Below are 14327 nucleotides of genomic sequence, written 5' to 3' on the forward strand. Positions count from 1 at the left end.
CGAGGATTCCCAGCCTGACGACGGGGAATATTCATGAGCATGTGAATCCATGCCAGACCCCATGCTGGAGAAGAGCTGCCATTTCAGAAACTGAAAATAAGCCTTTTGGTAGACCCTCATTTTACCATCAACCTGTCTTCCCTAAGATTCCTTTGTGGAGACCAATGCGTAAAATGTACTGGGTGTATTCCCATCATAAATGCAGTCCAAAGACAAGATACATCTAGTATTCTATTTCTACATAAGTCAAACCCTGCTGAGTGCACCATATTTGATAGGCATGTTGGCAATTAAAATCTTGTGAGTGAGGATTTAGAGGATTCTCTGGCTATGATATGATATGATATATGATATTTTAGCTGTATCCTGCTCATACACAAGTGTTTCCGAGCGCGACAAGGCAAGGGAGGGGAAAAAGGGAAGACAAAACAACGATCTTACTAGGCCCAGTGACACTGAGTACGCGCAAGTGCAGGGTGGAGCGTAGGGGGGGGGGGGGGGGGGGGGAGTGCAAGGGAGATGGGAAAAGTGGAAAGGGCTGAGCAAGGGGTACAACAATACAAAAGGTAGTGCAGCCAGCAAGGTGGCAGGTGCAGGTGGTAGGCGGGTTCTCAGTAAATGTTTGGTCCCTTACAATCAATGTGCTCCTTTAATTTAAAACTGTATATTTGACTTTTCAAGTCAAAGTTGAACAACTATTCTATGTGAAGAACAATAAATTGGCCAACATGCATATACACATCACATATTCCTTACATAGCTCAAGCAGGATTGTGAAACTCAAAATGTGAACCGTGCTGGTATTAGTGTAAGCGCATCCGGTACATTAATTAGTTAACAGTTAAATAATCAATGGAATTATATCAATATGCAATTTCTTAACTCTCATATATACATAGTCTTCAACTGGACTATATGCTGCATCGGCATAATAGATTTCCTGAAATTCAATTATGTGTTTGTTTTGGTGTGCCACCCCAAGATTTCCTTTGGCCTCATCAGGCCACCCCTATAAAACATTTCTGGGGGCGCCACTGGTACTGGTCGGGGTCATCTTGGTAGTCCAGAAATACATCCACTTGAGGATCCGGAGGACAGTGTTCATCCAAGGATGCAAACTGTGCACCTGGTGAAAGGAGTCCCTGGGGGTTCTGAGGGACAGGATGGGAATCAATAGACCTATGGCATTTGAGAATATCATCAAACCGGCCTGAATAAACTCAGCCATTTTGTCCATACATGCCTCAAATGTATCTCTAGTCGACCCAGAGGAGCCTGAATCATCAGGAGGAGTAAAGGGCTGGGCAGTTGGAGCTGGATCCTGCTTCCAGGCCCTGGAAAGAGGAGGAGAGGCCAGAGAATAGCCATCAGGCAAGGGGGTTCCGGAGGGGGGGGGGTTCTTATGGTCAGATCTGTGTAAACAGGCTTTAGAAAGCTTCTCCCGAAGCTTTGCTAGTGTTTGACGAATGGACCCATTTTGGCACGTCTTGACGCTACAACAATGAGGGCCGGGGATTTAGAATGAGCGCCCGCTGAAACAGAAGACTTTGCGCCATACATAGGCCGTGATGGCGAATGCAGAGAAGGTATTGAACCATGAAGTTCAGCAGATCCGCCAAGCTTTGACAGCGTTCTCGGCAGCTCCGCCGAGGAAAGCGTAGGGGTTGTGTGCTTAGGAGTAGGTGTTACGTGTGTGCCCTTGTCACCAGGGTGTGACTTCCCCATCGCACTGCCGGTGGCATGTTTGTCGGGGACGGAAATGTGAGAACGCAAGGGTTCCACTCTTTGGTCAACGGCCTCCGAATCGGAGCCGCGGCTGCCGACAGACTCCTTGTCCGAGGCAACAGTGCTGGTGGGGGAGTGACGCTCGGCCTGCATTGCGTACGCCACCCACTGCTTTGTGCACATGTCTTAAGGTCTTGGGGCGAAAATGTTTGCAGGCTTTGCAACGCTGCTCATTGCTATCACGAGGGAGGCACCAATTGCATTGGTGATGGATATCTTTCCAAGGAAATTTGGGGTTGCAAGACGGGCAGAATTTAAAAGGTGTCCACTCCATAGCAGAGAGAAACGGCAGACAACCGAAGAGGAGGGGCAAAGAAGAGGCATTCTCAAGAGAAAGTCAGTAATAACAGGGCCCCAACTCTCCCTACTGGCAGGCCGCCTGAGTGGCCAACGCCGCGTGGAAAACAGGTGCTGAGCAGTCATCTGAAGGATTAGCAGCGAAGTAGGATCAAACGTTACGTAGACGTCGACGCAGGAGTCGAGAAGATAAGCATGCACCGCTTGAGAAGGGATCAGCAATATTAACTCTTACGAGCTCCGCATTTGTGCGACCAACTAGATCGGAAGAAAAAAAACTATCTTGTGGAAACTCGACGCATGAAGGATTTTGGGTACACTACACATCACGTTAAGGATAGTGTTACAGTGACGCCCATGTCGACGTCCCTTTTCGATCTTCGAAAAAAAGATGCAATATTCTGCGATTACCACTAAATGTCGAACTACATGTGCAGCATGTGATTCTAAGCAGATTCACAAGCATCAGAAATGAAGATTGCTGCAGTCCATAGGTCATAGTTAGCACAAATGATCTAGGCACAAAGGTGATGCCATTTGCTGAAATTGTGAGGGATGCTAGGATGAAACAAATGAAAGGTAACGTGGAGGCTTTATGTCCTGACATTTCACCAGGAGGTTACAATGCAGATACAATACCTTTATTACAATATATTGAAGCCAGTTTGGAATTCATGGGAAGGAACAGTGTAGGAATAAATCTGCATCTCACAATGGTGTGTCACTGTTGGGAATAGCAGGATTGAAAGTCTCTAGAACAAAATTAGATACTAATGCCAAGAAACAGGTAATGGAGATGGACATGGTATAGTGCAAAATATTCAAGACGCTTTCACAGAAAAATTGAGATGTCTAAAAGAGCTCGGTAAATTCCACTGCCACAGCAACAAAATAGTGCTGTGAGTGTTCAACAACTGTTTTGCATAATCCCAGCCACTTTGCAGGTAGATGCCTTGCATGCTACAAACTAAGAAAAAAAAAAAAAATGTAGCACATTCGCACACAGGTTCAAACCCAGCTCCCACGAGTGCTCCTTTTCAGTGATTTCTTGTAATGCACCCCTTATTTCATAACAAAGTTCTCATTTCTAAGTGTGCTTTATATGTAAGCCCCTGTAGATTGTACAAGTTTAAATTCTGAAAAAAAGAAAACGTAGACTGCTAAAATGCCCAGCAAAGTCCCAAATTACAGAGGTTCTAGAGCCTGTTCAAACCGGACTTAATAACGGAAATAGACAAAGTGCAAGGCAAAGCCCAGCTTTATTATCATCAAAATAAAGCAGGGCCAGCATACAAGCATTGAATTCTTGGAGCCATTGCTCGTTACTTAAAGAAAATAGTTCATATTTCCTTTTTATTTGAATTATTTGTTCAGTTTTACAAAAATCTTTTTACAAAATGTCAATTACAGTTTTCCAACTTAAATCCTATTTGCCAAAACTAAAAATTGAAGAGGATTCCTTCACATTTCTCACCCCCCTCATTTGGTTTCTCCTTCATTAGATGAAGCGTCTGGTCTAAGTAAGATTTTATCAAGAAAATCTATTACTGCACATATCAGCATGAATCTTTCTCCAGACAGTATCACCGTCCACCAATCGTTAACGTCCTCATTTAAAGGAGCAAACTTTTCCAGCCAGGTCGTTCTCTTCAATATTTGTCACAACTGCCATACTGTAATCTGTGTTACCAAAACCTTCAGGGAACGGGAATTGGTTAATAGGTGATTACATATACATTCTATAGCAGTTGCATTTCGAATTGGGCAACGCTGGTCTGATGGCTCCTCCTGAGACCACCTCTAAATTGATAAAGATAAGAAGACATCTCGGCAATAGGTAATATGCTGGGTACAACGTCCTTTCATGGACGTCGTAACATTGGAGGTTTTCATTGGTTGGTTTTGTACTAACCAACCTTGGACAACTGACAGATCGTCAGGACATGAGCCAGACAGGAGTAGGGGGAGAGAGGGCCACGGACTACTTTCCTTTTGATTAAAGAAAATCCCATCACTCATTTCTAGGCCAAGAGCCAGGGTGATCTCTTTGTATTTGGCCGTGTGCGACATCTCGTGTCTGGGGATACATGTAAGGAGTAAGGCAGTTGACCCATCTGTGTTCATTGCTAATAAATAGACAGTATTCTTCAATTATGGGTCACGTGTGATGGGTCCGTGTTTGGAATGATTTCCCCTTCGTTTATTGGTAGTTTAGCTAATATTGATGCAATTGTTATGTTATGTCTTGCCGTTGGGGACACTCGAATTATTCTTCATGGAGTCTTTTGGCTTATAGTTGTCCTGCAAGAGGCTCGTTGTACTCTTATAAAACTTTAATTAATCTGGGAGGACCCTTCTTGCGTCCTGAGAATTGCTATCTTGTGCTTTCACTGCAAAGTTCTGACCCTCCCTTTATACGTGTTAACCTTGGCTGTGGTTGCCAGCTCTTCCCTAAGCTGTACATAGATCTGTAATTTTGTGATTTCAGCATTTTGAGTTCTTGTGAAGCCTTGAGGCCATTTGTTTAATTAGAAGCATGTTGTGGCTTCTATTTTGGAAAAGATGGCTGCCCATTTATGTTGCGTTTCTATGTTAATGACCTAGATTTGTGTCGTTCGTGTTGCATTCAGCTTATACATTGCGCATGTTAGTATTCATTTCTTATGGATGCTATGTTAATATTCTTCAGGTATGAGGTTACCCAGTGTACATGTTCTTCATGTTGAGAGCACATTTGCTTTGTGTCAAATGCATTTTTTTTTGTATTTGTTTATTATTTGTATCGCGCACCAAACTCAGGAGTAACTGGGCGCTTGAAAAACTTGGGGGTACAGACATGGGAAATGGTAGTTAGAACATAAATCTACAACAGAAAGACCCTTGTTACAGATGGGTCAAACAATAGGATGCAGGTATGAAGTGCCACATGTTGGTAAATGCTATTATGATGAATAATACATGCACATGTATTGTTACAATGTTAGTTTTATTACTCTTGCCATATTTAGCTCAGATTGTGTCGATATCCTGCTGTACTTGCCTGGGTTAAGGGTGGTACAGTTGTCTTAGTAACGCTTCTCACCTGCATGGTATTTAGCTGGGGACGGGGCAGAAGCTTATGGATAACATATTCATCTACCTCCCAACAAGACACTGACTGAGATTAAAATCCAGCTCGTATGAAAGATTCGTTTTGCCTTCAAAGTACCTGCCTGTGCCTGAATACTACAAATGCTCCAATTGTGAACATGGGTATATAGGATTAAAAACAGCACAGTAGGTCATTATGGCCAAGTGGTTTCTTGAGGATTGGATTCAATGCCTACACTACTGGAAAGGATGCAAGGTGACGAGGGGTCGGAGTTAGTTACTTTATGTTTTACTGTTAACAGCTCCACTACTTTTTGCAACCATTTTCACCATTCTGAAACTGTTCGTTGTGAAGTCAAAGCACACTTCTCCACTTTATCACCGGATATCAGTTACAGCTAAACTGAAATATGTTTCAACTCAATTGGCTATCAACTAGCATGACTGCATGCTAGATGTGGTAGAGGAACCTTTACCCAATTCCTCCACTGGAGGATCTGGTCCCTGAATTAGTGCAGAGTGCTCCTCCAAGTCTCGGGGAAACTCTAGATAATGTCCTAGCTCCAAGTCATACCACCAGGAAGGGCAGACCCGTTATGAATTTCAAATATGATTCACCTAGGGTCCAGCGTGAGGTCCCCATTGCCCGACTCCTTACAGTCTTCGATTCCTTCTTCTCTAGAGCAGGTTACTAGGAGTTCATGGTACTGTGGAAGTGCCTGAGAGTTAGGGTGCTAGGTGCAACCTGTGGCCTGTCAATCTAAATCATGTTTTCATAGAAAACACCAAGGCTATCGCAAGGCGGGGGTGGGCATTGTAATTCGTTTAGGGGGTTGGGTGGGGAAGGATCACTGGCGTGAAAGCCACGCAGGGATCCTTTCTGATAAGAAAAAATAGAGTAAAGGAACCTCATGTAGCCGTGCAAGGGTTCAGTTACTTCAAAATTAAAAATGTTGAGCTGGGACAAGCAGAGCACCAGAAAAAGTAACTCTTTCAACCCTCCAATGATTGCGAGGCGCTCCGTTCAGCAATGTGTCAATGCTACTGCCAGGGCCTTTAGCGTGGCGTTCTCCTGGCAGATGAGTATCCAAAATCACAACTGCGTGCCCTGGATACACCTGAACACCAGTGGCCCCCTTAGCGGGGAGCGCCCAACGATACAGCCCTCTTGGCCTGCTTAGAACAAATTAAAGGACCCGCCCCAACAGGCATCCTCCCAGGACTCCATGGGCCACACATGGCCCCATCACCACTCGGCACAGATCATCATACAGTCCCTTACAGAAAGGCACACACATTCCAAGTTGCAAAGGCTGAATGCTGTGCAATAATTGTTCGATGCAAAGGGATTGGGGGGGTGAAAGCTTTCCCAGTGTTTAGTTCACAATAGTGAAGTCATACAAGAGCAACAAGAAAGGATACCAGGCCCAGGAGTTTAAGGACAAGACACTGTACACTAATTGGCCAGGATGCCTCAGGTCCACCGAGTTCCCATAGCCATGTTCCGAAGAATTATAACAATTCATGTCCCTAGGCAAAACAGCCAAAATGCAACTCAATGGAGGTCATAAGTTGGCAGGAGTTGAGCAGCAAAATATGAAGAAGCATGGTCGCAGAGAGACCACACTTAAAGCACAACACTGCCCCCGTAGGGAAAATTGCACTTGCGTCAAAGAAGAAGTTATACAAAGCAAAATAATCCACAAAGCAGCCCTAATTAGAATTAGCAGACAATACAGGAGCTTACATCTAACTTATTCTGTGAATGCAAAATTGATAGGGACCATTCATAAAACCATGATTCACACAAGCATGACTGCCGCTGCACTAGAACCACATGAGATCCACCCAATTCATGTCACATGAAGGTATCTGATACCGTCAATCTCATAATAATTTATAATGCAGGAACAATGAATGAACTAAGTCTGCAAGCAGCTAAGCCCTAGCACGTAAGGTCGAGGCAAATCAGATGAGCTCATGAGAACAGGAAGGACATGCAAGTAATTCTTCCAACAATGGAGTCGGAACATGAACTGATAGGAGCAGTACGATGATGCCAGTTGTTTAAAGAGTTATATTTTATGTGCCTTATTTTTGTACAGTTATTTGAACCTTTGTTTGTGCGCCCCAAAATTAATTGTACTTTGTTTCTGCCTCTATATTCACAATCCACTTTATTAATGTGTACATTTGTGACAAGACTTCTTGTTTTGTTTTGAAGAAATTGGTTTTTAATGGTGGTCCAAAAACAAAATGTGTTGCCCTCTATACATATTTCACTGCCATTCCATTATGTGACAGATCCTCAGGAGGGATAATCCCACATTGGGCTTAAAATGTGTTCAAATTTATTGTATAATCTAATTTGCTATAGTGAATAAAGTTTGCTGGTTCTAGATAGCAGAAACTTCTTTTCTTGTGGCTCTGTATTTGTTGTTCGTTTTTAGGGAGGAGCGGCATGCTAATCGGCTTCTTCCTTGTTCGGTGAGTGTTTTCCGACTGACTATATTTTATGTGTCATACTGCCACATCTCACAAAGAGGACTGATTCAAAGTTCTGTAATCATTAATTCCACTTCTACACCCCCCGGAAAAACCAATGGTGAATGTAGTTCCGACTGATACATGTGTCTAACGCTTCTGTCCAATTGCAGTGTGTGAGAACAGAAATTACTTCACTGTAAATGAGGTAACTAGCAAGCACGTCAACTTACAACATGGTTAGAATAGGCCAATGAATGTGCAGAATGTATAGAAGTACCTATAATGTTGTTCACACCAACCAATCATTAGTGATAAAGTTTGCAACAACCTGTCTTTTTCTTTCTGTAAGGACTATAAAACCGACCATTTTCTTCAATGTATTAGAATGTCTTTTTGATATTTCCCTGCCCTGGCAGTTACAATACATTTTTGTTTTTCTCATATCGTGCATCACATTTTTTGGCTCTTTGGATGACTTTTATTGGCAGAAAAGGGACCTGCCTTACATTTTGGTGGCCCGAGTATGGGGAATCTAGGTTCTTCCGGAAAAATGTGGCCTCCTCTGCCGCACTTTGGGGACAAGCGAGGCCCGGCCTGTAGGGAACAGAAGACTGGGCAAATTCCATGAGGAAGGTAGCAGGTGTCGGTGTTAATCACAAAAGGCCTGCCTGGCTGCTGAAAGGCAGGTGAGCGCCCACAATCACAGCTGTGGGCCCTAGGCACACCCCAATACTGATGCGCCCCTCAGTGGGGAGCACTCAACGATACAGCCATTCTGGGCCGTGTAGAACTAATTAAAGGCGATGCTCGCGACAGGCACCCCCCGCCAGAACTCCCTGGGGCACACCTGCCAAAGGTGGCCAAGGTTTAGGAGAGTTTTGTAGATCCTGATCCCCAAGTACTACAATCAAGCTGGGCTGCAGCTGTAATAGGCCACCCAGCCAACTGTACTTAGAGGACTCCCCTCAGGCTTCATATTATTGCTGGGCTGCACTTCGAATAAGCAGCGCAGCCTAATTAGAAACTTTGGGGTCCCACACACACTGCTGCTGCTGGTCTGCCTGCCCGAGTACCACCAGAAGCGAGCACCATGAAGAAGAGGAAAAAAATCAGACAGCAGCAAGGACCGAGACAGTCCTGGCCAGGGTGTCTGCAAAGTAAGGACATATAGTTTTTGTATAGAGTGCACTGTAGACATTTTGTACATATTTATAGAGAAGATGTTTTATATTTTTAAATAACTTTTTAAAGGACTCTTTATTTTTATATTTTTGAAAGGTTTCTTTTAGATATTCAGCTTCTTAGGTGAAGTGTCTATTTATAGTGTCTTCCCCTTTTTATAGAAAAACTTTTGCCTTTCCATCCCTTCTCCATGCCACAGCGGAGCTCACAGGGGTGATCTTGAAACCAGGCATGCAGGGTTTAGGGATGGGTCAAGTTGTAAGTTAAAGGCATAAGATGTTTATAGCGTGCCCGACAAAGGCAAATGTTATTCGTGTACTTACTGCATGCCCGCCTACACCAATCTCCCCATAAAGGTGCGTAGTACGATCCCCCGCATTCCAAATGTGACAAAACTAGGCCTATAAAGTTTAGGGATATAAATATTGCTGGACTTGGAAATCATCCTGCAAAGCAAGATTCAGTTAACATTAAACTAAATTAGTATTAAGGTTTAAAGAATGACAGTTTAGCAAACAGTTGAGTTTATAAATGGATTTCAATTCGGTAACCCGGTATATATTTGGAAGGCATTCTGCAGGGCCACATGAACGATCTCTTTTTAAAATACTGGATATATCTGTTGGTGAACAAACGAAAATGCATCACAGCGAGTGAAATTCACAAGAAGGTTGAAGCCACTCAGGATGCTGTATTTTATCAAGAGTTTTTACTTATTTTATACTACTTAGAAAGACATTTCAGGAGAAATTACACGTATGACACAAACGTGTAAGAATGCAAATAATGTCACATCTATTACAAAATGGTTGCACACAATTTGCACGGTAAGAAACCCATTTAGGTTAATTTCGATATTAAAAATGTGTACGTGACTGGATTACATCACTAAATACTACGATAAGGTACGACATATTAAAACAATCGAAAAAATGTAATCAAAAGTTATATCTTCACTGTTTTTTTTTTTTTACAGTAACAACTCTCGAGGCAAAAATTATTTTAGCAAAACCAACCTAATATTAACGGTGTCATTTGCAAGGTGCCCATTGGTGGTAAATGTTTCAGTCGCAATAAATGGTGTCAAGAATGTTAGCTTTTCCGGTTTCTAGTCTAAAATACGTGCCATCAATATATAGGTTGCCCAGAAACTTTAGCAGACAAACCATGACACAGAAAGACGCTCAGACAGCATGATATCAACTATCACTCCTGCAAGAAGCAAGCCCTTCCGACAGGACACCAGGTTCAAATCCACTTGCAAGGACCTACTTCCATCTAATCAGGTGGATGAAACTCACTGCTCACCAACATACCCAATATCAAACCAGCACGTATGAAAAGCATCGTCGAATCCGGTGCCAGTCTCATTAAAAGGTCTCTGCAAATATGACCAAACCACATCCACACTCATAGAACCTCATTGGCTATTCCTAAAAGCACACATCTTCGAAGCCAACTAATCATATACAAAGGAATCAATCAAATGCTTCATCCGACGCAGAAAAGTTGCCACCTCTGTTAGCACATTACCAGAAGTAGGAATCTAGCCAGACTACAGCAACAGAAATGCAAAAAAGAAAGATCCATGTCGAGGACGAGAAATGTGGAGTCAGAGTGGTCATAGATACAGCAACTAAATATACCATCAAATGTCAAAAGCACATTTCTAGGAGCTCTTGCATAAGACTTTAAATGAAAGTGTAAATGCATGCTTCCCGTAGTACTGACAACAGGCACACAAATGCATATATGCAACTGAAGATCTAATACATACTAACACCAGACCTGTCAGGCATGGGGTTGCCATGCTCGAAAATGTGACTCGTCTGTTTCTCTCTCCTGGCTAAGCAGAATAATAACACATGAACAAACATGACGCATACTGATCACACGAAAAGCACAATAAATGCCAATTTTGGTTGATAACACCATCTCCAAATACACTTAAAGGCAAGGGTGCAAGGAAGAGAAAGGATTGAGATAGGCTCTCACATAGCCGCATGTAGCTCCCCAAAACATGTCCCTTGATCCAACAATCCAACCTGTACAAGGCTAGGACCCGTCATATCCTTACCTGTAATATTGTTACCTTTCTTCACACAGAGTACTCCCACAACACTTTACACTCTTCTGTCCTAGTCTCACATCCCAGCTCAATAGTTTTCTTTCTAGACTTGTTTTGAGGGGTGAAATATTCTTCACATATTGTATGAAACTGCTAACACAATTTAAATGCTTGCTAAACATCCACAGTACATTTTGATAACAGATCCTCGTTGAATTTTAACATCCCGAAATATACATGATTGAAATAAAGGAACCAGGAAATAAAGCTGCTCCATATGCGTCCCTAGAGTGCAGCAACTCATATCCATCCACATCAGACTCACCCCCAACCTCATGCAATTCAGAAAAGAAATCTAGAGCCTCCTCTTCAAGGAACACCTTTCCTCACACCCCAAAACCCACCCAGCTCAGTATCCATTCAGACTAGCACCCTTCCTTTGCATCCTAGCCCTTAAGTGGTATGCTAATAATGACAAGTATGTTTAAAATACTTTTACCCTCTAACCATCTAATGTATGCCTGGAACTAGGCAGCTAGGTTTGAGCTCAATAAAAAAACAAAATCAAATCAACAAAATAAATAAATTGCACCTTCAAGAAAAAGTAAAAACAGCCGGAAACAGCAGATCCATGAACACAATTATCCAAAAATGGCACACTTATTTTCACTCTAGGTTTTACCTGCTGTAAGTAGAGCTACATTTTAATTTACCAACAAGGCGAATAAATAAGTTGTTGAGACCACAAGTCCTTCCCTTCCTCAGATAAACAGATGGTAAAGAGGCATGCTTAAAACGAAGTTAGGAAAACAAACAATAATGCATCTCTGCGATAGTTTACTTGAAAACAAAAAAACTGTTGAAAGTACATGTGGCTGATACGGTTTGACTGTTAATAGTGACATACCTCGCTGGTGCGAAAGATGATTCGATAGAGGTACTGTGGCCCATAGTCCTTACTGTCTTCTAGCCTCTCTCTTCTGAGACTAACCGCCACTGGTCCAAGCTTTTCGTCCACCCCAAAGTAATTGGAATGCTCTGAAACATAGAACAAATATAAGTCACATGGCCACACTTTGTGGTCTGTATGAGGATTTCAGTGACGCCATTGTTAATAAGATGTGCGTTATCAAGGTTTTTAGTACTGCCTCAGTTTTCAAATGCTAGACAAGCAAGATATCCCTACACCTAGAGAGAATGCAAAGCAGGGCTTCCACATGCCCACATAAACAACGCTTCAAAGAGGCACTACAAGCACAAGCACAATGTGTGTTCGACCAACCTCTGCAGGCCCAGAATCTCACAGCCCAAAAAACCTTTTGGCTTCAGGTCCCTGGGACTTTAATTTAATTATCGGCTATTTAAAATGTGCCTATACACAATGTCTTTCAAGGTGCAACAAGACAATCGGGGGTGTGGGGGGGGAAGGTATGACAAAAACAGTTCTACTAGGCCTTCTGACATTCGGATCGTGCAAGTGCAGTAACACGAAGTGCCGGTCAGGGCGGAAGGTCCCATGGGTTAAGCGACTGCCAGGGGAGGGCCAGGTGAAAAGAGCCAGTTGAAAGCAGAGTGCAGGGGAAGAAGGTCCACATGCTAAATGTGAGGAACCGGGTTGGAGGAGCTAAAGGGGTTCAGGCCCAGCCAGGCTAGTGAAAGGGGACTTTGTTGGAGCACAGGCAACTAACCCCCACCACCTAGAGTGTATGTCCTATCCTAAGAGCAAAACTGGCCCTACTTTCCAAGGATATCTATATATATATATATATATATATATATATATTGTAAGGGTGTCAAAGTAGTACACCGACACACAGGTGGCATGCTTTTGGCTAAAGACTTTCATTAGATCAACATTAAAAAAGGAAAAACCCTACCTGTCCCTATTCTTAAGACGGGTTGGTTTCCCTGCCTCAAACAAACTAAGGATTCCGTCAGGAGGGCCATCAAAACCAAATAGTCCACCGTCATGTCAAAACCAATTTCCTTCCGTTACATTCAAAATTAACTAAAGAAAAACTAGTGATTTTGTTGGTCCAGAAGAATTACTGCCTTCTTCTGGACAACAGCCCAAAGTTCACTTCTGGATAGGGTAAATGAAATGTTCTTCTCTGAAAGGTACAAATCAAAACAGCCTCAAAAATGTTCCCTAGGTTGGGGCTCCACCAAGACACATTAAAAGAAAAACGTGTGTCTTCACCGTGTTAGGGGGATGACCCCCCCCTAATATTCCTCAGGTTTCTAAATGGTTTTCCCAATACCAGGGTAAGTGGCTTCCCTTCCCTGGCCTCTCGGTGCAATTCACACTGCTAAGAGAATGACTCCCTTCTCTTGGCCTTCTTTCAAAATGTTAACCAATACCAGGCGGAATATCTCCCTTTCCCTGGTTTGCTACAAGCTCTTCAAACGGCCAAGAGATCATCTTGCTTCTCTCACAAGTTCGACAACTCCTGGGGGTAATGTATCCCTTCCCCCTGTCTCTTTCAGATTCTCACACTGCCAAGAGAATGACTCCCTTCTCTTTGGCCTTTCACAGTGTCCACAAACTCCAGGGGGAATTACTCCCTTCCCCTGTTTATTCTTAGCTTGGTGTCGCCACCAATCTGGCTCACTTCTCTGTTAGGTACTGTGACTATGAAGATCAATAGCCACAACACCGCCAGGAGTAATGCTGTCCTGCCCTTTGCTTTCTCTTGGGTTCACAGTTAACCTGGTTCACTTCTCTGTCAGCTACTGTGACTTAACATTGACCAACAAGCTTTTCTTCTTAGGTTTGCGAGTCCCAGACTCAGTCTTTCTCAGATAGCTCTCCTTCCTGCTAGACTTGGTTCACTCTCCTACCAAGTGCTACCATATATTTCAATGGGCGTGAAAGTCTCTTGACGACTGCCTTTCGGGTCTCAGATCCTATACTCGGGCCTGCTCTCGCCCCCTTCTGCTTGCCACCACCTTGTCTGGTCCCCAGCGCCTTTCTGCCCAATTGCGTAACTTGTTTTGTGAGGCATGAGTCTGGCTTCATTCCAGCACCTGCAGGACTTGTGGTGCTCCATTGAGCTTTGTTTGGTCTGCATGGATCCGCAGCACCAATCTTCCTCTTGGTAGTGGTCTCGCTATCCAGGCTTCAAGACCGCCTGGTGCCTTTGTCGGACAGCCGCTGTCCCTTCTAGCTTCTTCCCCAGCGTCCCGAGCTTCTCTCCTCTCGTGCACACACAACTAATTCCACAGAGGACTGACTCTGGTACAAAGTCCTTCTTCCCTTTTTATTTCATAGATGGAGTTAGCTGTCCCAGATTGTCTTTGGTCCTGTGGGGTGCTCTTCAGTACTCTGCGCCGCTTCCTCATCACAGTAATGAATTGAATAGTCTCTCAGGAATCAACAGAGCTCTTCTTCGTCTTAGTATTTTGTAAGGAGACTCTA

The 14327-nt window shown here is 43.4% G+C and overlaps 1 protein-coding gene across 5 annotated transcripts in view; it reads right to left on the reverse strand.

Annotated features, from left to right (window-relative positions):
• Positions 1 to 14327, reverse strand: part of SIPA1L3 (signal induced proliferation associated 1 like 3) — a 1632279-nt gene that overhangs the window by 1214483 nt on the left and 403469 nt on the right. For all 5 annotated transcript variants that reach the window (XM_069644476.1, XM_069644475.1, XM_069644474.1 and 2 more), the window contains exon 4: positions 11817 to 11947. In XM_069644476.1, the coding sequence (XP_069500577.1) occupies positions 11817 to 11947 (131 nt within the window). The remainder of the gene's footprint in view (positions 1 to 11816; positions 11948 to 14327) is intronic.

The sequence above is a fragment of the Ambystoma mexicanum genome, chromosome 2p (genome assembly GCF_040938575.1).
Source record: "Ambystoma mexicanum isolate Mex_15411 chromosome 2p, UKY_AmexF1_1, whole genome shotgun sequence".
NCBI lineage: Eukaryota > Metazoa > Chordata > Amphibia > Caudata > Ambystomatidae > Ambystoma > Ambystoma mexicanum.